This window comes from Pteropus medius, unplaced genomic scaffold, assembly GCF_902729225.1.
Source record: "Pteropus medius unplaced genomic scaffold, Ma_sr-lr_union100, whole genome shotgun sequence".
Classification (NCBI taxonomy): Eukaryota; Metazoa; Chordata; class Mammalia; order Chiroptera; family Pteropodidae; genus Pteropus; species Pteropus medius.
Genome location: NW_024349802.1, coordinates 9,807,928 through 9,835,927, shown reverse-complemented (window position 1 = coordinate 9,835,927; position 28,000 = coordinate 9,807,928). Strand labels below are relative to the sequence as shown.

General features: G+C 40.7%; 1 protein-coding gene and 1 non-coding gene across 5 annotated transcripts in view; both read right to left on the bottom strand.

Moving 5' to 3' along the window:
• Window positions 1-1,187: 1,187 nt before the first annotated feature.
• CTNNA1 (catenin alpha 1) overlaps window positions 1,188-28,000 on the bottom strand; it is a 150,681-nt gene continuing 123,868 nt past the window's right edge. For 3 of the 4 annotated variants that reach the window (XM_039836216.1, XM_039836217.1, XM_039836215.1), the window contains exons 11-18: window positions 18,093-18,249; window positions 9,766-9,966; window positions 8,957-9,108; window positions 6,223-6,333; window positions 4,943-5,124; window positions 4,673-4,778; window positions 3,092-3,226; window positions 1,444-2,366 (exon numbers count right to left, since the gene is read on the bottom strand). In XM_039836216.1, coding sequence (XP_039692150.1) covers window positions 2,079-2,366; window positions 3,092-3,226; window positions 4,673-4,778; window positions 4,943-5,124; window positions 6,223-6,333; window positions 8,957-9,108; window positions 9,766-9,966; window positions 18,093-18,249 — 1,332 coding nt within the window. In that variant the 3' untranslated portion in view covers window positions 1,444-2,078. Of the gene's footprint in view, window positions 2,367-3,091; window positions 3,227-4,672; window positions 4,779-4,942; window positions 5,125-6,222; window positions 6,334-8,956; window positions 9,109-9,765; window positions 9,967-18,092; window positions 18,250-28,000 lie in introns of all 4 variants that reach the window. The other variant, XM_039836214.1, reaches the window with a different exon arrangement.
• On the bottom strand, window positions 9,543-9,598 carry LOC120581885 (small nucleolar RNA SNORD52). The gene has a single exon (XR_005647401.1). It is a non-coding gene; the product is annotated as a small nucleolar RNA SNORD52 (small nucleolar RNA).

The window sequence follows — 28,000 nt, the reverse complement described above, 5'->3', positions numbered from 1 at the left end:
GGGCAGCCCCAGACAGAGGGCTTCATGCAGAGGTTTGACTCTTGTGGCGCGGTACCAAGGCCTCTTCCAACAGCCATGCGAGGGAGCCTGGAAGCAGATCCTCCAGGCTGCATGACTTAAGACTGTGGCCTCACCAGAGACCCTGATGCAGAAACTCCCACTAAGTTGCTCCTGGATTCCCAACCTTCAGAAACAGAGGTAATAAATGTTTATCGTTTTAGCTGCTAATTTTGGGGGCAATTCATTACACAGCAATAGGTAACTAATATGATGAAGACCAAGTGATCATAAACAGAAGTGGTGAGTAGTTGGACCTGGCATATATTTTAAAGATAAGAACTTGGACAAGTTTGAGATATTTATTAAGACATCCATGTAGAGAGGTTAGGAGGCAGGCAATTATAAGAGTTCCAGGAGAAGGTATTTGGACAGTACTGAAAACTGGGAATCTACGATCAGAAGAATGAGTAGACCAGTGAAGAGGCCCAGGTACTGAGCCCGAGGGCAGCACAACTTCTAACAAGAAAAAGGAGCTGGAGGAATCGCCCAGTAGAGAAGATAGAGCTCAAGTGAGGTGTCCTGGAAGTCGAGTTGAAGAGCTTCCAGGAGGGACACCATGAGGTTAGCAAGATGGAGACTAAGAAAGAGCCAATCTGACGGTGTGGAGGATGACCCCTTAACGGAGTAGTAGCGTGGCCAGGACAGGATGAGAGCTGACTGGAATGGCAGATAATGGAAGTGAGGAAGAAAGTGACTACACACATTTCCTTAGAGAGTTTTGCTTAAGGTGTGGATTTCTGCTAGGAAGGGATGTGGGTTAGGAGGGGATTTTTTTGGAGGCAGCTGTCATGGTATGGTTGTAAGCTAATGGGATAACTCAGGGGGGTGAGAGCCATGGAGACCTCAAGGATGTCTCCAAGGTTTTGACTTTCTCCTTGAAGTGTGGACATTCCTGGGGTAGGCCTGGTCCTCCCTGGTGGACTGGCACAAAAGCTACAAGGCTAGGCTGTGTAGCTTTTGGTCTAGAGCCACAGGCATTGTTCCCTTGTTGGGGAACACCATACCAGAGGAAGAGGGACACTGCAGCATTCAGAGCACAGCAGATGCTGTGGGTAAATCCAGGAGATGTTTTGTGTAAAACTGGACTCTACTGGAAGGCAAAGAAAAACGATTTTGGCTTCTGGGACTTAGTTTCATGGTGGACTTTATTGGGAAAAGTTAGTGTAAAAAACATAAAATTTAAATAAGATAGTATACCTTGTAGCTATGGCAATTGCTATAGTAATCACAAATAAGGTAAAGTCTAAATTATTGCCTAAGCAAACACTATTCTGTCAGGCTTCTGTTACAAGCCCAAGGCAGGAACCATTGCAATTATTAGATTTGAGCTCAATGATGAATTTGCATTTGAAACTGAAGAAAGGAAAAAAGACCATGTTCTGATGACGGCATCACAACATTCTAGCCTGAGAAAAGCAACTTTATTAATATGTCCTGCAGCAGAGTACATTAGTAATTGTAACCATGCGTTTAAATTCTCATTTCATGTTATAAAGAGAGTAATCAGTTTTCCTCATGATACATTATGTTTTACTGAGATTCATGTGGTTTATCCCTCTTAGGACCCTTCTGGGAACGTTCCTTTTTTGGGGCCAGCTTCCTAAGACACCCAGGTGGCTTACTCTGGGTCATCTCTGGTCTAGCCAACCTGCCAGGATCTACGGCTAGTAGAAGCCCCCTCCCTGACTGAACAAAGAGTAAGTCAGATACCCTTCTCTCAAACTCTAATGCCACACCAAGAGAACAGGTGTCACAACTTGGTCAAGAGTGTTACTAACAAGTTAATGTGGGATTCTCTTTGGTTATGGAATTAAGCTTATAAAAAATAGAGCTAGGAAGATGCTCCTGAATTCTAAAAGCATTTGTGAATGGCTTAAATATGTCCTTGCAAAATTTGCCACCTGGCTAGGTTTAAAATGTGCCTATTTCCCTGTGGAGTCTAACATCAGTGATCTAGGAAATGCATTTGAATGAAGAACAGTCATTGATTTTTAACAGCCTGTGGGTTGAGGGCAGCCTTAGATGCTGTCCATGGCCTTGAACTCACTGAGGGCCTGCACAGGGTTCACATGCTTCTTCTGAGATGCCCGTTTAATCTTGGTCTGTGTCTCGTCCTGTTTCTCTCTCTTCACTAAGGGCTTTTTCTCAGGTGCCTTCATCTTCCACGACACAGCTGGGAGGTTGAGGGAAGCCATACCCTGGGACTTCTGATATTTAGTGGAGGCCACATAGGAAGCCTTCACTGTCTGCACCACGGCATTCATCAGGTTCTTGGCGGCCTGGATCAGGGACATGGCACTGTCCACCTAAGAGGCATAGACATGGGGTGTTAAGGAGCACAGGCCAGACCTCTAGCCCCATGGTTAGGGAGGTGCAGCAGCTGGAGGGGGTCCCCAATCCTCCCCGTCCAGGACAGGGCTGGGCTGGGCAGCAGCTCCGTTACTAATTAGCTTTGCCAATAGCTGCTGCTCTTATCCAAATACCCTGAAAAGGTCTTCTGAAGAAGAGTCCAGTAACAAAAACAAGACATCACCTTGGCTGCCCCCGAGTGAATGCAGAGTTAGAACCACAAGGACTGTCAGCAGACACAGGAGGGGGCCTTGAGTCAGCTGTCCTAGACAGCTAACCCAAGGCTTTCAGTCATGCCCAGGTGCATTTACATTGTAGCAGGTGAGCAAATAATATCAGTATGTACAATATACAAAGTTTCTTTGAAAGGAAATTCTGTAGGATTAGCAGAAGCCACAGGGAATTAGTAGAGCTCAGTACACCAAGTGAGACCACCTCTTTGTACTGCCCAAGTGCCAAGGAGTCCAGAACTGACATCGTAAAGTCAAAAGGGAAGAGATACTACTCAGGTGCTTGGATGGATGGAGATTTGAGAAAGTCTTGCTATGTCATTTTTGCAATTTTCGGACAGGCTCAATTTGGGGCTTTCCGTAGCACACCTTCCCAGTTCGAGGCAGTAAGGAGTGTACGTGGACAAAGGCCAGCACATTCCCAACCACTTCTTTTCACAGATGAAACTTACCCCAGAGACGACAAGCTCCCCGCCGAGGTTCTGTACCTCAGCCTTGACTTTGCTGCAGATGTTGAGCTGGTGGCAGTAGAGGGCGATGCGCTGCAGGTAGGCCAGCAGGTCCTGCTTGCAGGCGGAGTCTGGGCACTGATGGGAGAGCGGCTTAGCACTGAGCCCTGTCCAAGCCTGGCCTAAACACACCCACCCCCAGGGGCTATTTCTGAACCTCCCAGTGTGCCACCAACAAGCTTCCTCTCTCCTTGGGCCCAAGCCCTGAAGGAGAGAAAAAGACTCAGGAAGCAAGAGCCTGGTTCTAGAAGAAAGTCAGAAGTGCTTTGAGCTAAGCGATAACCCTTCCAATAGCTCTTCTGCTCAGAGCTTTATCTGCTCAATTATGACACACTGCAAATAGCTGATGAAAAGAGTGGTTCACTTTAGGCAAAGACGGAGGATGAGTAAATCAAAACAAGAAAAAGAACACTTGGGGACCATGAGGTCTTGACTAATCACAAGGAAATTAAAGGGCAGCTGCTGCCCAATTTCTGTCTTGCTACTAAAGCTCAGGGCTGGCTGAGGAGACTTTACCCAAAGAGGGAAATAAAAAGCACCTCTCAGGTGTTTACAGCAAATATTTCCCTCTATAAGGCTGGTATAAACTGAGGCCTGTAGACCATGCTGGAGATTTTGAATTTTAAGAAGCTACAGGAACGCAGCAGAGCCATATCTGATGTGCATTTTAAAATGATTACATAAGACAACTGTGTTGGCGGTGGTGTGGAGAGGCCACAGTAGTCCGGGCGTGGGGCTGTGGAGGTCTGGCCTACACTGGTGGTAGATGAGTGGAAGACTGGATCATGTCAAGATTCAGTAGAAGATCTAGGACTTAGTACTGGATTCTGTGAAAGAGGGGGAGTCTAGATGACTTATGAATCTTTCGCTTGAGGGATGAGGAACTGCTGTCACTCATCTTGCGGCCCAGATACAGGCTTGATACTCCATGGAAAGGGGTTAGAACTGCAGAGAAAACTATAACTAAGAGATACCATTTCCAATAAGTCTTGGAGGATCAAGGAAAATGTAAACTTTCTAGGAGGTAGGAACCATATTTTCTGATGTATCAAGTGAGGGAATAGGGTTTATCGAAGGCTGGGTGGCTGATAATCTACAGTGCCAAAGACATAGATAGACCTCTGTCCCCAAATGGATACAACAGCCTTCCAAAACACTAGCCTGTCCTAATTCTGTGAAATAAATCCATAAGACGAGGCCCTCATACAGCCGGTGTCAGTGTGTCAGAGCTTATAGAAGCAGCACCTGCCCAGGCCTGAAGTTCTAAAGAGAACTGAGAGATAAGAAGTCACCAGTAGAGGCTGGTTTTAGCTGTCAACTATGGGAGTATTTCAGGACAGACACACCTATTCCAGAGATGTACTCTAATGCAAACTGTCAAAGAAGAAACTGGAATTCAGATATCCTTAAAAATCTATGTTGGTATTAATCAAGCAAGTTGGTGAATTAAGAAAATTTTTTGAGATGAAGAGAGTGTTGTATCCCAGGATGAACTTACACCCACACGGCAAGTCTGTCACTTACGTGGTCTGCGATGGTGCGGCCGAGCTTATCCATCCTGGATCCTGCCTCAGCAATTTTCTTGGCGGCACTGATTACATCTGATGTATTTTTGAGTGGTCCTTTGCCTCTGAAAAAAAAGAGAACAAAGATCATTGCAGATGAAGCCTCTCATAATTGGAGGTGGGTGGAAAAGAGAAGGTGGCTACAGAGCAGCACGGCTGTGCCTGTCCGAGGTGACCTGGAGAGAGGAGGACGGCCCTCGTGCACTTGGTGGGGCTGAGCACTGCTCACCGGGTGAAGTCAGTCATCTCCATCATGATCATGCACATCTGCTTGGCCAACACAATGATGTCGTTACCACTGTCATCCCATTTGGACACTTCAGCATCCAGCTTGCTCTTCTCTTCCTGGAAGCTGGCCACCTGTTCTGCAATCTTTGCTTTTTGCTCTTGGGGAAGCTGAGCCATGATCGCCTAAAATCAGAAGCACAGAAAGCTCTTACATTTAGGGAATATGACATTCTCACAGTGCATTAGCCAAGAACATTTCCACTGAGCAATATATGGCATAGGTAGGATAATGCTTTAATAGGTTTCATTTTGCCTGAAGGGCCATTTCTTCTCATTTTGCATAGAAGTTTATGGCAGCCCGAATTCCCGACCCACTTTTAAGAACAAGTTTTAATGTGAAAGCTTTGTGATCACATTTGTGCAGGAACAGAACCTGCTTATTTTGATTATTTAAAAGTGTCATCTTCTGTCTCCTGCCACCAGAAAGGGGGATGAGAGAAGGGTTAATCATGGAGCCCTTTCCTTTATGAGCATTTCCTCTGGCCGCATTACATCTCTAGCTTCTCAAGGTGAACAAGAAGTGGCTTTAGAATGTAAAATTTAAAGAAGGCAGAGAACCTGCTAAGTAATATACATTTTGAATATTTCAGTGGCATTTAAACCTTATCAAAGCATCACCTGGAGGCCTGTTGCCCACCTCAAGCTCCCCAAACTCTGAGTCTCCTCCTGCTCCTCACCATTCAGCTTCCCACAGTGCTCATGACCAAGTGGGGCCTAAAGAAGGGATGCATTTGCTGTTCAAAATGATTTCTGAGGAGTGAAAAAAAGACTCCTTAGAAATATTTCTTGGCGTCCTCCCCAAAACATAAATGCTGTTGATTCAAGATTTAATGACTCAAATGAATGCAAGGGCTCTGACTTTTCTTGAATGTACCACTGTTATTTTTTTAACCCATGAATAATTAAATAGTTCATACCCATGGTATCATTGAGATGGGCAAAGACAGCAATCTTTTTCGATTTCACAATCCTTTTAACAAACATTGCATTGATTAGATCCTAGAACTCTATCATGAACCAAAGCCCCAGGGCACAGCTGAGGAGCCCATGTTCCTGTCCCCAAGTGAGACACTTTGGAGGTGCCACAACCTAGGTTAGTTTTCATCCTACTGCCAGAGAAAAAGAGGGATTCTCAATAATGCGTGTTTTCCTGTAAAAGAAAAAGGTAAGACCTGAGAGGGACAGGGAGAGTCAGCAGAACAAGATTAACTGATTCCTTACCCGGGCACTCTGGCCAGCTATCAGCTGATCATCTTCTGTCTGGACACTTGTCCTACTTCTCACATCAAAGTCTTCCGTCTCAAAGTCGGAGTCATCCAACTCCTCAGGGGTCTGCCACAGAGAGAGAGAGACCATGAGTCAGACACACCCCTAGGCCTCCAGCTGTCCCAAGCCTCTGGGCTCACACCTCTGGGCCTGTGTATGGACAGCCAGAATTCTAGATTTTCATGTGCAGTGTTCCTAATAGGTATGGACAATAAAGCTAAAATCATTGTTTGTTTGCCTCACTGACACATATGCAGGGTGGCTCGTCCAACAAACAGGCGAGGCACCACAGCAGCACATCTCAAAAGGCAGTGGGTTTCTTTCTGGGGGTTAAGGTTTCAACTTCCACCACTCTTTCTTTGCTGTAATTTTTTTTTTTTTTGAAATGTACCCCAACAGCTGCACCTTAAGACAAAGATAAGAACTGTCCTGGGTAGAAAAGGTACTGTATTAAAAATAGAGGTATTTAATACAACATTAAGCAGATTTTTATAACTTTCCGACTTGGTGACAAAAAGAAAATTAAATGAAATAGTACTGGGTCTGCTCTCAGGGTACCAAAGGATGCTTTGAGGAGTAAAAATAGGGAATGTATTTTCATGTTTGGGTTTTTTTTTTTACCTTTGATAAAAAGAAAAGAGGATGTGGCAGGTAAGGTCTGAGTAAATACCAAAGGGACTGATTAGTGGTCCCTTTCCTTTAATTATGAAATAAAATTCTTATTTTGTACAACCTCCAGCCTGTCATGATTAGCTGCTGACTTGAAACATAATGTTGTCTTCTTGAAGTTATCCGTAATGGAGCAGCAGGCAGAACAGCTGGGGTTGGCTCTTGGCCCAGCCTGCTTATGACAGGAGGGCAGTGAGGCAAGTCCCTCATCTGTACCAGGACCTAATCCAAGCTCAGCCCCAGGCCTTGCTGTGAAGCTCAAATGAAAAGCCATGTGAGAAAGCATCTGAAACCACCAAGAGTATCTTGGGTTTATACATGTGCAAAGGCCAGCTCTGTCTCTCAGATGAAGTAAGGACAGCAGACGTCACATGAGACACTAGTGAGCCACAGAGACCACCAAATCCAAGAAAGATCCTAGAGTCTCTGACTGGGCAGCACAAAATACCATGCCACCCCACTGCCCATTTTAATCCTTCCAGGACTGGAAGAGAAATCCAAACTGCCTCCCTGCTCCTGGGGTGTGGTTCCCACAACCCTACCTACTTCCTCACAGTGGGACTCTGGAATTTGCAAGCATCTCCTGAAGCAGATGCATTTCAGTTTTAGCCCAGTTAAGTCCCGAAAGGCATTAATTTCCTCTTTATCATTAAGGTTTCTTTCATTCTATTTGTAGGTTTCTGTCAGCATAGAAAGAACTCTGGAGAAAAGGGGCTACGTTCATTAACAGTGGCATATGTGACCTAAGGAGCCTATCACACTTCTGGGATATGGCTGCTGGTTTTTACCCTTCAGACAGGCCAGGGCTCTGCTGAACATGAGTTGTTCCTCGTACAGCAGCAGGGATGAACACAGCAAAGGGCTCCACCAGCTCCCTGCCAACATGTCCAGGTGACCCGGGGCCTGCGAGAACATCCAGCAGCCAACCAGGCAATCCCCAGTTTTCTTTCCTTCTCACCCTAGAGAGCAGTGTGGTCTTGCCCAAGAGTTTCTACACTGCCTACAAATGGGTCCAGCCTGATGCAACTGCCTTAGAAATGGCCTCTGTTTCCAGCTGACAATCTAGCCAGGCTTTGCAGGCTTAGAGATAAAAAGTGGGTCTGAATCCCTGCCAACCTTGGGAGGTTTGACTAGCAAACCACGAAGATATAAATGAAACTCCTGACCTGACTAGAGAGCTCAGCAGAGCAGCCCTATGCTGCAGGCAGGCACTGCACTCCCAAATGCCTGCTCTGCAGCTAGGGCAGGGTCTGGCCCAGGTGGCTCTAGGAGCGTTATGCACAGGCCCAGCTCTCAGAGCTACACGCTTGTGCTCAGATTAGCATGTGCAGGATTAACTGCTATGAGAAAGGTAGCTTTGAGACCCGGGCCCAACACCCTAGGAATGTGTTACAGAGAGGCTGGTAACTTCTCAAGACCTGTTCATGCCAATCTAGGAAGGGCCCTGAACTTTTTCTCAGACAGTAAGGATTGCTGCTCTCTCTGAGATGGGTCACATGTGGCCCAGAGCAGATGGCACTTCCTTTCAGCTCCATACTTGGCTATAAGCTAAAGGACATTACCAGGGGCTGCAACAGTTCCTCATCCTCACCCTGGACACAATGGAGATCTAGCATCCTGCCTGCCACCCTTTCTAAGAGAGGGGTGCTCCATGTGAAGAATAACTTCAATCTGTATAAAGAAAATACTCCTATCTCTGAAATTCACTGAAGAGCCTTAATTTTCTGTAGTTTCTCTCTAACTCAAACGGCAGCCTCATATTTGGGGTGGCTATCTGCCTTAAATTAAATCATCAAAGCCAACTCATATTGGTTCCTGTTCTCGGCCCATGTTCAGGCTCTAACTTGCAACTCGAAGTCATTTTAGACAATGTAATTAAATATATCTCATTCTTACAGCTTTTAGATTCATGGTTTTTATATACTGGCAATGCATCTGCTGAGATCCAGAATGATGCATTGCTTAAGTTTAGCAAGTGATAAGAAAGAGCTGTTAAAACATATGAAATGCAGTTACTCACCCTTATCATCAACACCGCTTTCCTGATGTCCCGGATGCCATCATACACCAGGCGGGAGGCATCGATAAACTCGTTCTCATCCATGGGCTGCGCGGGGTCCGAGCTGAGGGCTTCCACGGCAGCTTCTACTTGCTCAGTAAAACGTGGCATAACTGCAGAAAAAAGAGGCATGGCAAATCCTCCTGGCCCAGTAGACATCATTCTACCAGCCTTCCCTAAATCCCTCATTCAGACAGGAAGAAACAAGGTGTATGATGAAGAGCCTCTGTTTCTACCTATATGAGAAATATTTACAACTGAAATAAATTAAATGCCATATTTTACAAAGACTCGAATCATCATTTGTCTCTGACCAGATTCTACAATATAGGATTTGGACGGCTGAGAATTTGAAGCAAGATTAATTTGAGGGCTTGCTTAAGAATAGGACCCTCTTTAATTTAGTATTTAATAGGAGACTTAATTCAGAAGTTCATCTTAAGTAGTATGTTCACAATTATTTTCATCGTTAGTCATGGGACACACATAAGAAATGTGTTTGTGAGGCCCTAATATATTTTTTAGTTAAATATTTTTTTAAATTTAAAAGCCTTTTGACATCAGGACCAGTGTCAGACTCTAGTCTGAGAAATCATCATTCTCAGAGGCCTTAATTTTGCTAACTTCTCACAAGTCTGATGTGCCACCCAGAACTCTTCAGACCTGAGTCCTAATCTCCTTTCTAACCACAGGGCCTGCACTAAGGATGGCCTGGTCTACCCAGACTGTCTGTGTGCAGGGAGCATAAGGGAGGGAAGGAGTTCCCACACCTGTGTTGGAGAGCAGCTTGGTGGCTTCCAACACCTTCTCTGTGTAGACCCCTGGCTCATAGTTGTCCATCTCTGAGGTGACCACATGAATGACTCGGGCTGCCCGGCCTCGGATTGCACCAGCTGTGCGGTCCAGCCCATCCACATCTTTCTCTTGAAGAGCAATAACACATTTGTTCACATCTTCCAAAATGTGATTCTCTGAGGAAAAAGCAAAAAGCCAAATGAGGGAGGAGGACTTCCACAAAAAGGGGACAATTTTTTTTGCCTTTTTATTTTTCAATTATAATTAACATATAGTAAATATTAGTTTCAGGTGTACAACATAATTATTAGACATTTATATAACTTACAAAGTGATCACCTTGGTAAATCTAATATCCATCTGACACCATACAGTTATTTACAATATTGCTGACTATATTCTCTATGCTGAGGAGAGGACAGTTGTTAAGTTGGCATCTATCATTCACTGAGTGCTCGCTTTGTGCCAGCTACAGTGCCAAAAGCTTTATGTATCACTGAAGACAACAGATTAACTGTTGCATTAACTGTCCCACAGAAACTCAACCTACAATCACCTCCAAAAATAGCAATCATTATTCCAGGGTTTAAAAGAGAGTGAGAGATGCCCATCTTTAAGGTAGATGTTCTCAGATCGCAAAAACCTTAATTTCTCTTTCCCTTATATAATTTCACTGACCGTACATCCCAAAGTCTAAAAGTGAAGAAAAGGTTCATGGTAAGGCTTTATCCTTCCAGTTTCATGCCCCTTCCTCTAATAGATGCCAGTCAACCAAGAAGCTAGCACAGCCCTGGGATAGGAGAAAGTGCTGGAAAGCAGGCTGAAGCCTTCTCTGGAGAGCACTGAGGGAGCCTGAGGGGAGACTCTAACCCTCTCATGGGTTGCAGGTAGGCCTGCTATGGTATTTGAGGAAACTCTTGAATCCTGTTAAGCTGATCAGTGGCCCCTACCAGTCATAGAACTAGAATTGGAAGACCCATAAAAACTATTTTTCCTCAAAGCAAAAGCTTGACACTGGATCTTGGGAACCCCAGAAGGAGGAGTTTGCTTCAACTTCATCTAACATAGCAAAGTGGAAGCAACCCAATGTCCAAGAGCAGAGTGGGCAATAAATATGGGCACTATGGGCACAGAATGGATGAATGAGGTCCATCTAGAGGGATAGACCCAGAATGGGAAAGGGGATATTCTCACAGAGACCACCAGCAGACAGCCTGAATGACAGGGCTGCCCAGACTCAATGGGGTGAGTGGATGAGCAACACCAAAGAAACCTGACCATTTCCTTCCTGCTCTGAAAGGTTTTTTCAAGACATAAAAGAACTCTTAGAAGCAATGTCATAAACATGCTTACTCCCTTAAACCAAGAGAGCATCTGGTACAACAAGTGAAAGACTAATGGCCACAGTTCTTCTGGAAGAGCCAGAACAATTAGGGCAACTGTAATCTGTTTGAGAAACATACCTGGTAATTTCTTTGTGAGCCCTGGCTGCCTTATGCTTTGACATGTCATTATCCAGGACTGGTTCCTGATTTAATCAATTTCCAAAAGCCATTACCTTTCCTTCACAGCCTCTGCTAACATAGTCAAGTCACATTGTATATAACAATAAGCTTGACCTCTTAGGATACTCAAAACAAAAAAGTGGTCACAATATGCTATTTCCTCTCATTTTAAGGGGAAACAGAGGCAAGTGGTACCCAGCAAATCTAGCATAGAGCCACCACAATGGCCTGCCTTCGGGTTTCAGGATCCCCTGTAGGCCCCAAGAACTCCTCTTCTCTTAGTAGTTCCCAAGAGACTGCAGGCAGGGACTCTATAAGGATCTCTCTGTTCTAAAACCACTGGTAAATGAAATAAGATGGGAAAAAATCACAATGAGAAAGAAATAGTGACCTCAGCAAATGATCCAGCAATCACACTCCTTGGTGTTTATCCAAAGGAGATAAAAACTTATGTCCACATAAAAACCTACAGAGATGTTTAAGCAGCTTTTTCATAACTGCCAAAACTCGAAAGCAACCAAGATGTCTTTTCAGTAGGTGAGGAGATAAACTGGTACATCCAACAATGGAATATTATTCAGCACTGAAAAGAAATGAGTTATCAAGCCATGAAAAGACATGGAAACTCTTACATGCATATTACTAAGTGGAAGAAGCCAGTCTGAAAAGGCTACATACTATCATGATTCCTGCTATATGACATTCTGGAAAAGGCAAAACTATGAAGATAGTAAAAAGATTAGGGGGTGGAAAGAAGAGGGATGAATACTCTATATGATCCTACAATGATGGGTACATTTGCCCCAAACCATAAAATGTAAACCACCAAGAATGAATGATAATGTACATTATGGATTTGGGGTAATAATGATGTGTCAATTCTAACCAATCTACCGCTATAGTGGGAGATGTTGAAAATGAGGGAGTCTGTGCACATGTGAGCAGGGATTAGATAGGAAATCTCTGTAACTTTTAATTTTGATGTGAACCTAAAAGTGCTCAAAAATCTTTAAATATCGATCGATAAAATAAAACATCTTTTCAAGGGAAGCCATAATATAGTAAGAATTCTTATTACAGAAGGGAAAAATGAATTACCACAATATAGCTAATTAAAAAGTTACTACTAATTAAAAAGTTAGAGGAGACTTGTTAGGGTTTACACCGCTGTACTACTGAAAGATAAAATATTAAACTTTTTGCATGAACAAATTTTAGGGAAAATATAGAACCAATTATAAGAATAAATGGATCTGGAGCCCATCAGAAGCATCTTTTACGTACACTCACTCTAAATATTAACTCAAACTAAACAGAATGGTACTGAGCCTGCTTATCGTACTAGGTCTTGAGTTAAAAACTGTTCTTTTTACTGAATCTAACATATTTTACACTTGTTTTATATCACTAAGAAAAGGAAAGGAAAGGAAGAAAAGATGCTGCTTACTAAACAGTGAACCGGTGTTTTCTCATATTATTGATTTTTTTACACTCATCCCTGTTTCACGATTATTCATATTTAGAGGGTAGGGAGAAGCACATGGCATTCTTTTTGTTCATTAAACAAAGTGGCCCAAACTTCCACCAGGGCTGTTAACCTTCATCTATGTTTTTAAAATTCAATTTAGACCTTCTTGAATTCATACTGACTTTCTTCCAAATGAACCCAAACCAGGGAAGGGTTTGCCATTCTTTAATGACAATGGAAGCCTTCTGTTTCAGGAAGCTACTAAAGTAACATACTCTACCTTCACTGAATAGCTGTCTCTAAGAAAGCCCCAGCGAGCTAAGGCCACCACACACCTAGGGCAGAGCATCAACCTTGCTCTTTACACTGAAGCCTGAGGGGAGAAGTGAATTTCCATTGGACAAGTGTAAACACAGGAGGATTGGAGGTAACCACACTAATTTAAACCATAACTTATTTTAATCAAAATCCCCAGAAAACTCAGCATGGGTTCATTATGAGTAGACATATCAATTAAAGACTGTACCCCATTAAAGACTGATTTTTCAATACAGTTTTGGAGGGCTAATAAAAAATCATACCACAGTCTACAGGGGATCATATTATTGACATTAATCTGTTTTTCATCTGAAAGCCTTTCTAGGTCTGTCTCTACAGACCCACACTTCATCCATTTTAATGGCTGCGTAGTACCCTATTGAATAAATGGAGGGGCCATAATTCACTTATCCAGTCTTCTCTTACACATTTTAGTTGAAGTGAACATCCTTGTACAGGTATTTTGGCAAATATTTGTGTACATTTCCCTGGAGAAAATTTCTAGCAATGGGATTACTAAATCAAAGGCATATATGTTTAAAGTACGTGTATGGTGCCCAATTGCCATGCAGGAACCAAGCCAACTGGCATTCTCCAGAAAGAATGCATAAACTTATACTGTAGTCCACAATCTAGAACAGGGCTCATTTTGCATACCCTTTGCTCTGGATATCTTTATTGGTGCATCCCTGTACACACATAGAAGATATTATATAAAACAAGGGCCCCACACCCCTGGGCCGCAGACCCAGTATGGGTCCATGGCCTGTTAGGAACCAGGACACACAGTAGGAGGTGAACGGCGGGCAAGCAAGCAAGCAAAGCTTCATCTGTATTTGTAGGCGCTCCCCAATACTAGCATCACCTCAGATCATGAGGCATCAGATTCTCATAGGAGCACTGGTCCCTGGTGCCATAAAGGCTGGAGACTGTTGATATAAAGAACGTTTAATATATAACAGGAAATAGTCTGAGTGCTTGACATTTTAATAGAGGGTAGCCATTTCTTCTTTAAAAAATCATAATTATTGAGGAAACTGTGTCAAAGAAGTTTTGAGTAACTTGCCTGAGGTCACACAGCATGTGGGTATGGGAGTCAGAAATCAAACCTAACTTTACCACTACCTATACCACTTCCTCAAAAGAAACACCTTTAGTTTTGCATTTTTGCTATTAAACACAAAAACAAAAATTAGGCATAATAATCTTATTTAATGTCCTCCCAGTCAGACTAATATCTTTGGGCATACTGATACTTAATGAAGAAGAAAGACTACAAATTACCACGCATGAGTTCCCCAAAGTATTTAATGCAATATGTTGTTTGTTTCCAAGAGCATTCAATAAATAAATGTAATAAACCAATTAGAACCACTCACATCTTTTGAAAATAAAAATTAAAAAAAAAAAAAAGGGGAACCAAAACTTTCACAGATAAGCAGAGTAAGTAAATCAGAAAGTGAACTGCATATCCATGGAAAACATGTATCAAATACAATTCAAATGAAATTCAGTCTTTATCATTTCGATAAATTTGAAACCACCATCCTTAAGAGATCAGTCAATATAAATATACTCATGGTTAGCTTAATGCTCTCCAGCATCCTAAACCATCTCCAATAGTTATAAGGCACCATTTTGAATAGAGCAGCTTGGGGGAAAGGAGTCCCCACTTCCTGTTTCCTGAGGGTGGCATGCATGTCCCTCTATTTTCAAATGCCACTCTCATATATGATATGCAGTGGCTCAAGTTCCCCCTGTCCTGAAGCCTCATAAAACTGGCATCAGAATCATATTGGTGGCTTCACCAGATTATATACAAGATTACCATTACTTTTTGAGCCACAAACTTAGGATATGGCATTGTAAGAAGTATGAGGGAACTTCTGGAACCAATGGAATGGATATCCAGGAACAATAAAGACTAAGTGGCAGAGGGCCCTCTCAATCTTATGCCTAAATAACTTCCCTTTTGGTGGGTCCCAGTGAGCGAGCAGCAAACATCTAGGCCCTGTGGATTCCAAGACGGAATGTGATGGTGGGAAATCATCAGTGGAAATACACAAAAACTCACACTGCTGAAGGGCTACAAGGCCCCAGAATACAGCAGAGAACAACCACTCAATGAGCCAAGCAGCCAGCTTCCTTACTTTTCATTTGGCAAAATTTTATGAGGCCCACCAACCTTAGGCCAGACTCTATGCTGGGCACTTGCCTGGCAGGCCCCCTACTTAGAAACACATCTACTTCACTAATGGGTCTACTGAAGCACCAATGTGTGTAAAGGCAAGGGGAAACTGGCCAAGGGGACAGATCAGAGTAAGGCCAAGACATGACTTCTTACCTAAAGACTACCCATGACTGCTGTAGATGACACCTGCTCTCCAATCCATGCTGCACGTCTAGAGATGCTGTGAACTCTACAAGAACAAAGGACTGGGGACCAATGAGGGCCTGCCAAGTTAAAAGTAAGGTCCCTCTCAATGAGAACCAGCCATTTCCCTACTGAGGCTGTAAGGTGAGACGGGGAGACATCTGTCATCCTCCAACAAAGAAAGCACTAAAGCTGCCATGGGTGAGTAAGTACGTGAAGGTATAAAGGAGTCTGACTGTTAAACATTAACTGGCTATTCCAGTAGAACTCTACACAGGCATCTGCTTGTCTCCTCCCTTCATCCCATACCCCTAAAAAGGACATCATAAAAAATCAGAGGAATTGTGAATAACAGCTTTGCCCTGCTGATTATTACTTGACATTGCTAAGCAAGTCTGTGACAAAACATTAGAGAAACACACCAAGGTTGACCTCTAAGATTCAGGTGCTCTGAAACCACCACCACTTTCTGACTAAGAGAACTGTTCTGTGTTTTTATATGCTAACTAATAACTATCTAAACTCTTTTCCATCAAGTCAACCCTTATACTTTCCACATTTGCATAAAAATTGAGCAAACTCACCAGGCAAAAGTGTATCTGTTAAAGAATTTGATCTTTCTTTACCATTCTTCTGTTTTATGTCACATACCCTAAAGATACCACCTGGATCCCACTAAATGCTACTGCAGAATCCCTTTTGTTCTCAGATTTGAAGAATGCTGCATGAGGGATACCTGATTCTTACATTTTTTTTTTCATTTTTCAAAGTTTTATTAAAGACACAGATGAATTCTGTAAGAATCATGTAAAATAGGGCTTATTAATAATAAAAGCCAGTGTGAACTGAGCAGTGTCTACCCACCATTTGCTATGCTAAGTGCTTTCTATGCACTGACTCCCTGAATTCTCACAATGATTCTGTGATGTCAGGACTATTATTTATCCGATTTTATTGATGAGAAAATCAAGGCTCAAAGAGCTGTGTGTCTCCAAATCTCACAGAGAGGGAGTGGCCAACCCATGATCCAAACCTAGGTCTGATTTTAGGAGCCATATATATTTTTTAAATAAATTTATTTATTTAAATTCGTTTCAAGTAATGATTCTTATATTTTATTTTGCTGTAAGGAGGACTAAAAATCCCTTCAGACCAAACCTGAGATACACCCACACTAATCACAAGATAGGAAGTTAAGAATGGAATAGCTGTCTCTGGACGGGGGTTTTGCATTAAGAGTTCAAAATTTGTTGTTTGACTAAAAGTGTGCTGTGAAGGTGGAATGTTTTTCTCTAAATCTATGAAAAAGAATAATTCAGTACTTCATTGGGAAAAACAACAGAAGGCCAAGATTTCCCAAAAAAGCCATTGCTGCATTTTTGGCACCTGCAAAGATGTGCTTGCAAATGGGTTTTTGTTTTAAAGTACCAGTACCTGCAATTTGGCGGTCCTGCAGCAGCATGGTTTACCCCCTCTATCTGCAGTTTAATGACCGCCTGCTCCCCACTCTATCAAATAGAGCCACCGATCCCAAGAAAAGCAGGCAGAGACAGGGGAACACTGGTATGTAGAACACACTATCACCTTATATAGGTCACTGCTGGAGGACTGTGGTGTGCATGTACTTAAACCCTGCTTCTGTTTCCAATAAACCCTGCTTCTGTTTCCAAGCCCCATTGCCACTCGCATCTCCCATGTCCCAGCCTGTGGTGACAGGTAGTTTCAGCTCTACAACTACTTGGCCACTGACTCTGCCCACAACCACTGGCCTCAGGAAGCCTGGCACCTCCAGAGAGCAAGCAGTGCAGTCAAAGGCAGCAGAGGCCCCATTAAATGGAGAATGCATTTATACTTGCTGAACTCTAAAGAGAGGGACTGAAATTTATCTCTGTGTGATAAATAGTGAATTACAGTTGACAGACATTTTCTACATAAATGCAATTTACTAGGTCATTACCAGTTTATGTTTATATAATGAAATCAACTGTTTTTGTGAGGTGAATTACACAGATTTATTTTTTACAAGTTCATAATTAAATGGCACTTAAATATTTCCTCTCTGTTTTCTGTCTGTGCATCATGCAGTCGGTCTTTTGAAAAGTAGGCAGTTAAACTACCATCATTTGTGAAGGCGAAAGAAGGAGATTTCCAAGAAGGGAAAAAATATTTTACAAAAAAAAACTAAAGGTGATGGTGCTGGGATTCCCTTCTCCTATGTTTCACTTGCTCGTAACAAATAACCACAACCTCTACTAGGACACTGGTCAATGTTCTTTCTAAACACAACATCAGGAAGAGGGGTAGATGGTTATGGTGCTCCAAAGGTCCATAGTTGCAAGATCTTACTCTATATAAACAGGAAAAAACCTCTGCCAACCAGCTTTCTGATGTATGCTTCCAAGATTGAGACCACCCCCAGCACAAGGGAAACAAGTCCAGCTCCACCACCCACTGCTCAGGAGTCAGTGGTAGCTTTTTGGTTTTTGTTTTTAAGTAAAATGAAAATCAGAACAATATTATTGCTAGAATAATTTACCTGCCCAGACTTGGGGACGTTTTGATTGTCCATTATTGTAACTTAGGCAAAAGTAATTATGCACATCCTCACATGCTTCTCTGGGGGAACCAGCTCATTACCTGACACAGCCAAGAAGTCATCGATGGAAGTTATGTCATCGACAGCATCTGTGAGAACACGGACTTGTTTTTCCCATTGTTCTTTAAAAAGATCCATGTTCTCTTGGGCCAGTTTACTCTGTGGTTTTGCTGCCAAAGCCAATGCAGCATTGATAACCTGCAAAGATATTAAAGTTCATTATGTACCCTTCAAAATCATGAAAATAAAACAGGTGAGATAATATGGTTATAGAGTTGGCTATGCCTTTGTTTCACATGCCCTTCACTAGGACACATTATACCGTGTGCCACCATAACACTAACAAAGATGGAGGTGAGAAATGCGTTAAACAATAGGTTTTTATGTGTGAATGAATAACACATATGAAATACAGAAATAAACTAATATTGAAACTACAGACAATTACAAACAAAAATATCGCTAAATCTTTCCACTCTGTGATAGTAACTCAATTTTTGACATTATATTCCAGGCTTTTTTCTCTTCATACACATACAAATATGCATGTCAAAAAATACACAATTAGAATTATCTGCTACATAAAACTTTTATTTCTTCTTTTAAATACTTCTCTATATCATTAAATATATGTCAAAAACATTAACTGTTTATTATTCCATCTTATGGAGGTATAGAACTATTTTCCTATTGTAGGATACCTAGGTTTATTCCAGTTACCTACCATTCTTAGTAATCATGTGATGAACATTTAGCTTTCCAGGTTTGTGATACATTATCGAAGCACATTTGTGAAAAACATATTGAATTTCAGTTCCAAGCATTTACCTAATAGGCACATTTAACATATAATAACTGCACAGAAAAGTGTAAAATGTTAAGTTTAAAAAGTTATTTCTTTTAAAACACAGCTTTATCGAGATGTAATTCACATACTGAAGAATTTACCCATTTAAACTGTGCAACTTAATGTTTTTAGAATATTCAGTTATACGACCATTACTACAATCATCATTTTCATCATCCCAAAAAGTATCCCTATTCTGTTAGCAGTCATTCTCCATCTTCCTCAACACTCCACCCTAGCTCCTGGGAACCACTAACTTAGCTTCCTGTCTCTATGGATTTGCCTAATCTGAACATTTCATATAAATGGAATCATATCAATGTGGATTTTTATAACTAGCTTCTCTCACTTAACATAACGTTTTTGAGGTTCATCCAAGCTGTAAAATGTATCAGTATTTCCTTCCTTTTTATTGATGCATAATATACCATTATGTGGCCATACCGCATTTTATTTATACAATCATCGGTTGACAGACATTTGAATTGCTTCTGTTTTTTGGCCATTATGAGTAATGCTAAAAAGGGCAAAGGGATTAAGAAGTATAAATGGATAGTTATAAAACAGACATGGAGATATAGAGTACAGCATAAGAAAAAAATAATGTAATAAATATGTAAGGGGGAAGAGGGGCACTAAATTTAGTGGTAGGATCACATTGTGAATTATATAGATCTCTAACCACTATGCTGTATGTATAACTGAAACTAATATATTATTGTATGCCAACTATAATTAAAAAACTCATTGGATAATGTAAATACAAGCAAAAAAATAATGCTGCTATGAACATTCATATACATGTTTTTGTGTTTTCATTACTTTTTGGTATATAAATAGGAGTGGACTTGCTGGGTCATATGGTTGACTTTAACTTTTAGGAACCGCCTTACTCTTTTCCAAAGCAGCTGCACTATTTTACATTCCCACCATATAAGGGTTCCAATTTCTCCCACATCTTCGCCAACACTTGTTTTTCCACTTTTTTAAAATAATTATAGCCATCCTACTGGGGATGAAGTGCTATCTCATTGTGGTTTTGATTTGCATTTCCCTGATGATGGCTCATGATGTTACACATCTTTTCATGTGCCTATTGTCCATTAGTATAAATTCTTTAGAGAAATGAAAGTAGTATGAAAATGAGCTGAGAGAATAGTTAAGATTTCTAGTACAAGGTGCTTATGGGTTATTAAAAATAAATGTGTTTATAATAATGCAAGTTGGACAGGAAGCAAAGACAAGAGGAACTAAACTGGTGGTGATGGAGTGGAGATCTGGAGGCAGAAAAATAGTTACCACAGAGGCATACAAACCTGACGGTAGGAGTTTGGGATGGCATTTTTTTAGGTGATATAAGAATTACATGTCTTTGGGTCATGTGTATAATTCCCAATATATTGGAAGGGTATTCAAGAATGATGCCATCAATTTAGCCCCTAAAGACTATAGTTAAAAAACTGAAGAATTAGACCCACTAGAATGGTGCACTGTTCTTCTTCCCTCCTAACAATCGGAAGTGACAGATTACCAATTATTGATTCACAGGCACAGGGGTACTAGGCTGTCCCAGTTATTAATTATTAATATCCAACTACTTTCAAAAAGTATATGGGTTTGTACAATAAACTATTTGGAAGAAGAGATATCCTATCTTTCTCATGTGTTATGTGTTATCTCCCATATTTTCATCATTTGAAGGCTTGTTCTTTGCCTCTTTTCCTTCTTGCCATTCATTTCTACCACATGGTTCACCATTGTGGACTACTCACTTCATTAATTAACTCATTAATTCACTAATGTATCAATGAATCAGACCTTGTAAAAAATTTGGCTGAAGAAAATGTTTCTAAAGAGAGCCAAGTAAATACGGGCAGGGACTAAATTATATGTTTTAAATACGAAGATAATTTTCCATTACAAAGAGAAAATTGCTCTCTTTGTTCTATAATATATCTTAACTCATACAGTAAAATGGAGGAACAGTACCTTGCTTAAGGTTAATTTTCTCACTTTGATTATAAAGCTGTTTATAAAGGACCTTTGATAAATTAAATACCCATTTCTGATGACCTTTAGTAAATTAAAAATAAAAAGATACTTAACATATTACTTTAAATAATCTTCCAAGATGACACTTAGTGGTGAAACTCTAGAATCACTTACCTTAGAAATCAAGATATTATTGTTTGGAATACCTGTTGATACTATTAGTTAATAACATAATGGTCGTTCTGGCTAATGAAAAAAAAAAAAGAAATGGAAATAGGAAAAGCTGTTAGAAAGGAGATAGCAAAAATACCTTCTAATGCAGAAGATCTTTGTTTAGGATATTAAAGTGAGTTAACTGAAAAAACTCTTAGAATAAGAGTTCATTAAGGTAGCTAAAGACAATATAAATATATAAAAATCAATAATTTTTCTACATACCAGAAAAAATATAAAATGAGGGGAGTGTCAGATATTCATTAGGCAAATTAATAGGAAATATGTAAGATTAAATTTGTTAAAAAAGAACTGAAGTAACAAAAAGTGACTAAACTTTCCTGAGGTACATTTAAAAATTCTGAATAAATAGAAATACATTCCATTTTTAGGCATAGGAAGACTGAATGGTTTATTAACAAATTAATCTGGAACAACAAATAGCTGAGAATAGTCCCCCCACCCCCCCCAAAAAAAACAAAACTTGGGGACAGAGAGCAAGAGTAAGGAAGAGAGACAGTTAAAATATATTCTGTTCTAAGTAAGAACAGAATAGCCTAATAAAAACAAATCCTATCACAGAGTAAAACTCAGCGGACGATAAAAGTGACATCATGTACCAGTGGTGAATGGTACATTATTTTTACATGTGATGGGCTATTTTGAGAAAAATTAAGTTATAGCCTCACTTTATACTTAAATTTATGTACTAATCTGTGTCCAGATAGACGAGTTAACTTAAAAATATCAAGACTAGAAGAATATATTTATTTATGCATTTACTGAACAAAAATAAAAATATAAATAGAAATAAATATTTCTTATGTCTTAGAGAATTCTATTTCCAAATAACAATGGGAGAAGTCAATTTATAAATTTGACTATATTATTTCTCTATTTAAGTACATACATATGACAGATGAAGTATATACAGTTAGGTAAATCAGAAAGGAGAACACTCAAATACCAGCAGAAAATGAGGAAAAGACACGGATAGCTTACCTAGAGTGAACCACAAACAACTAGGAAAACAACTAGAGGAAAAACGTACTCACAAAGAAATGTAAACTAATGTAAGTTAATATTTTTGTTCATTAAATTTGCAAAGAGCCCTAAACTAGGCACTTCTATCACAATGAATATCAACTTTTAAAAAGCTACTCTTGTTAAAATCTCTAGTACAATGTTGAATAGGACATTCTTGTCTGGTTTCTGATTATAGGGGTAGAGTACTCAGCCTTTCACCTTTGAATATCATGTTTCACTATTAGATATGATGTTTTCAGGCTGAGGAAACTCTACTCCTAGTATGCAAAGTGTTTTATCAGGCCTGGATGTTAGATTTTGTCAAATACTTAGTTTTATTTCCACTATCCTGGCTATTTCTTCTCTGTCTCCTTTGCTGTCTTGTCTTCCACTAATGTTGGAGTTTCTCAAGGTTCAATTCTTTCTCTCCTCTTCCTAGACTCCTCCCACCTGTGAACAATTTCATCTAGTTTCATGATTTCACATACCACCCATGTGCCAACTACTCATGCATCTTCCTAAACTATTAATTCTAGCCACCAACTCACACCCTAGCTACAGACCCAATAGTTCTACACAGATGTCTTGGATATTTCAAAATAAACATGTGCAAAATAAAACTCATGCTTTCTTGCTACAATCATGCTGAATGAGTCTTGCTTTAAAATTCTTGATCACTCAACTTCGGATAGACTCACAGTGTTGGGAACAGTAAGGTGGCGACATTTCCTCAGTCCAGTCCATCCCTTCCTCTCAAGCCTGGGCTCTAAGTAAATTGTTTCATATTGCTGCCTCAAACCCGTAACACCTCTGCCAGCATCCTCACTCTCAGCTTATCACTGCATTTTATTTAAATGAGAAAGTGAATTCAATTGAAAGAGACTGTCTATAGATTTCTATCACCACATCTACCCTTGTACCTGCATCTGTGCCACATACTCTGTCTTACCTCTTTTCATTTTATCCCCCCCTTTAATTCCACCCTTGCTACTTCCACCCCTGACCTTCGGATGTTACTGTCTCCCCTTTTTAAGAACTGGATCCCTGAAGGCGGGTTGTCTCCTCCCAGGTGCCCGTGGTGCGCCCCTGGGGCCTGGCACCCCCAGGGGGCCCAGCGCCCCGGGGTATGGTCCGTGGCTCCACCTGGGGCGTGAACCCCGGACCTTTTGTGTGTAATGCAGACGTGCTAACCGCTATACTATGGAGCCACGGACCATACCTCTATATATGCTGCTCAATCCAAGAATCAATTCTCAGCTCACATTCAACAACCCTTTGACATGAATAATCGCCCTTGCTACGAACACTTTTCTCAATTGTCTTTCAAAGACAGAATCAGCTTCTGATGTGTTCTTCTGGTCTTAACCCTTTCTCAATCTACTTTTCCCAAACTCTAAATGTTAGAGAATCCAGTTTTAGCTACCAGACTGTTTTACTCCAGGTATACTTATTGGTGATCTCATCCAGGCTCACGGCTTTCAGCACCATGTATGTGCTAATAAATCTCATATTTATACATCCTGTCCAGACCTCTTCCTTCAACTTGACTTTGCATCTTGCATGTCTAGTAGACACTGCAAAATTAACATGTCCATAACTGAGCTCATCTCTTCTGCCAAACCACTTTTCTTTATCAAAATAAATGACAACTCCATCTTCCCAGCTACTTAGGCTCAAACTTGAAATTTCTCTGACTATTCTCTTTCCCCTCCCCATCACATACTATCTTTCGATAAATTCTATCTTCAAAATATATACAGATTCTAACCAGTGCTCACAAATTCCACTGTACTTTTGTCTGGATGAGTACCAGAGCCTCTAATTTGGTTTTCTATTGCTGCTGTGACATACTACCACAAACATAATTGTGCTTAAAACACAAATGTATTATCTTACAGTTCTAGAGGTCAGAAGTCTAAAATGGGTTTTACAGATCTAAAAGCAAAGTGCCAATAGAACTGTTCATTCTGGAGTGTCTAGGGAAGAATCCAACCCTTGCCTTTTCCAACTTCTAGAGGCTGCCCACATTTCTTGGCTTTTGGCCACATCACTCCAGATCCTGCTTCCATGATCACATCTTCTCTGACTCTGACACTCCTGCCTCCCTCATATAAGGACCTTTATGATTAAACTGGGGACCTGTCTGGATAATCTAACCATCTCAAGAGCCTTAGTTTACCTCTACAAGGTCTCATTTGCCATACAAAGTTAACATATCCACAGGTTTCAGAGATTAGGAAATGAACATCTTGGTGGGTAGGGCATTATCCTGCTTACCACACTTCCTTAGGGGTCTCTCTGCTTCCATCCTACCTCAGAAGTCAGAGAGACCTTGTTAAAACCTAAGTTACATCATGTCAATTCCCTACTCAAAGCTCTTTAATGGCTTCCTATGTCAATCAGAGTAAAAAGCCAAAGGCCTTACTATGGCCCTAAAAGGTGCTATACCACCCAAACTCCTGTTAATATCTGACCTCCTTCCCTCAAAGCCTCTGCATTTGCTGTTTCCTCTGCCTGGAGTTCCCTCCCCCAAAACATTCTGTACAACTTGCTCTGTCATCTCCTCCAAGTCTCTGCTTCTACAGCACTTTCTCAATGAGGACTTTCTTACCATCCCGAGCACACTATTTAACATACATGTCAACAATTGTGGGATGCAGCTAAAGCAGTGCTTTGAGAGAAATTTAGAGCATTAAATGTTTAACTGTTCATTAGAAAAGGTCTTAAATCAATGATCTAAAAGCTTCTAACTTTAGAAACTAGAAAAAGGGCAAATTAAACCCAAAGTGGAAGGAAGAGAGTGGCAGAGCAGCAACTGATAAAATAAAATTACCAAAACTCACTCAAGAATAAACAGCTAATCTCAATACCCTGCTATCTATTAATGAATCCACTGTTAAAAATCTTCCCATGAAGAAAACTCCAGGCCAGATGGCCTCCATTGGTAAATTCTCCCAAACATTTAAAATAGGCCTCATACCAATTATACAGACTTTTCAAGAAAACAGAAGAGGAAAAAATACTTTCCAACTTTTATGATATGGAAACCAAACTTTACAAGAAAAGAAAATAAAACAAATATCAATATGCAAGCCTTACAAGGAGACTGCAGTGCTTCTGGAGGCATGTTATCTGCACGCCTCTGGGGTGGGGAGTTCAAGGAGGAGTGGGGGATATAAAAAATGCTGAAACTTTTAGAAGCATCTCCTTCAAGCTCTTCTGTGAAACTGCTTTGTAAGAAAAGATTAGAAGTGGGAAAGTGAGGTCATTCAAAGGTAGATGGTCCTATGATTGTGAAATAATAGGTAAGTGAGAGCTGAGGCCACAGGTTACCCTGGCCTGTATGTCTTAGATGCTCCTTTTAAACGCTGTATGTTTTCTCACCACCTACAAGCCAAACCTGTCTGAGTTTGTACTTATTTGATGCCTATCGAGCCTATCGCCCATAAAAATGATCAGTGTTCCACAAGCACAATAGAAGAAAAAACAATACAGAAGATAAATCTAAGGAGACAGAAGAAAGAATGTACACTTTAAGTTATTTCTCAATTTAGTTAGTAAAAAGTACCCAAAATATGGAGATAAGCAGTGGCTTCAAATAATTTGTCCTTGTATAGATTTCCAAGTAAGGCCATGCTTTAAACCAGGCTATATAAATTATTAAAGTGCCATATTTGTATTAACGTAAATGTACAATACTCATTCTTGCATAATCAACTAAGAAAAATAAAATATTAAATGAGATCATCTCCAATATGTCCTTCTCAAATTTTAAAGATTCAAATTGTCAGAAACCTGCTATTGGCAAGGTTTTTCATTTTTTTTTTTTCTTTTTTCCTCCCAGCCAGCACCAAATGAATTGAAAAACTGAAATATTTTAAGCAGCTACCATGGACTAAGATTAGGTATATCCACAAGCATCCCTTAAAATGTTTGTAAAAGTGTATAAAGCTGGGGCTCTGCTCGGATGGAGGTAGATGCCCTTTCTGATGAACAGTGGGTGAGATATAATGCAGCCACAAAGCAGAAGGCCAAGCAGAGAAAGAACTGACCTCTTCCTTTCTTACTCATGATAAACACAAATCAAAAAACGTGAGTGTCCCCCGCCCCCGAAACAAAATAAAGCCACTTTCAGGTTATTTCTTCAACTCAACTTTAATCACAAATATTTGGAGTTAAAGTCACTTGACTACTAAAAAGTTAGTACTTTAGAACAGAATTTCCCATTTCTGAAAGTTAATTTTGGTATTGGGTGAACTGAAAAATGAGGAAGAAAACTCTTCTAGAGGCTCCATCTGTCCCCTCCTCCCTCCAGAAAGGAACAATGAGGCCTAGGAGCCCACTGCAAGCTACAAGTGGGCCCCCCGGGGAAGCTGCACAGAAGGGCACCCCCAGCAGAGGAGCCAGGGCTGCCTGAATGCAGCAGCCTGGATGTGAGGCACAAAACAGCCCGGAAAAACCTAACTTGTATTCCACACTTGCACAGATGTAGCCTCACAATAAAGAAACATATACTTTAATATAACTGTCTGTCTACATGCTACAGCATATTAAACACTACCTTAAACTCCTGGTGAACTATCCAGCCCAGTTAATTAATTTGTCTAGAATCTGTTTATCAAACAAGCCAGTGACTGCGGAAGGGAACACCTTAGTGGTAGGACACCCTCCCCCACACTCTCTGCCTTGCCCAAGATCAGTGTCCACATCAGGATGAAGAGTCAGGAGAGGGTTCCGCTCAAATTCCTCTCCTCAAAGAGATGGCCATCGACTACTCTGAAGAAGTCCTTTGAGCACGAAACACACGGGTCAGGGTAGGTCAGATGCAGCTCCCAGAAGAGTCTGGTTTATTTACCCTTCTCAAAGAATTTCAAACTTCAAATTTGTTACTAATCATTTAAAATTGAAACTTGACGGAAAAGTCTGAACTGTTGACTCCTCTTTAAAAATAATGACAAGACCTAACAATAATGGGTTGGAGTGGAGTCATAACTGCCGCATCTAGAAATAACACATGGTAATGCACATAATGTCATTACCACGCCTACAAGTGGCTATTGTATTTGCCATCACTGAACCTGCCTGGCCCTTTTTGTGAGCAAGGGTAGGAATGCGCCTATGTGAGAATCTGGGCAAATAATCATACCCGGAGAAACACTTTTTTATTTAGGACATACCCCCAATGCCAAGTGTGGACTGGGCACTGTCTGTCTAAGCCCACTCCCCTTGAGGTCTGTTCTAGTAGGAAAAATGAAACTACAGAGAAGAGAGAAAAAGAATGCTTTCTGATGGCAAACTCAAACCTGTGCGACATGGCCCGGCCACAAGTGATTTATGCAAATCGTCACTTTTATAAGGATCTACTAGATTCTCCAGGTGATTTTTTTTCCCTAGGCTTTAAGATCATTTATATAAATACTCTTGGTAGGTGTGATCAGCTCCATGTTACCATCTGTTTCAGCCGATGTGTGAAAGCATTGTCACTTTTCAAGCATTTCAAAACTAAATGGAGAACCAAAGACATTAAAAACCAAGTGCTGATAGGGAAAAATGGCAAACTTGAGGAAATAATGCCAAATCTTTAGAAATCTGCTTGAAATTTATTTCGTACACCTTGGTCATCCATTATCTTTCTGGAGGTGACTCAATCCATTCTGCTTATTATTTGTACAGCTAGCAATAACTAGGAGATTTCATGACTGGATTAAAGCTGAGCAAATGTCCTTCACATAATATGAATTCACAATTGGCCCATCATGCTAATATTTAGATGAAGCAACTCTCACTGGCAAACCAATCCACGTGGTTGAGAACAGAACAAATGCTGTAACTAACCTGTGTACCAGTTAGGATCTCATGTTAGTAACCAGG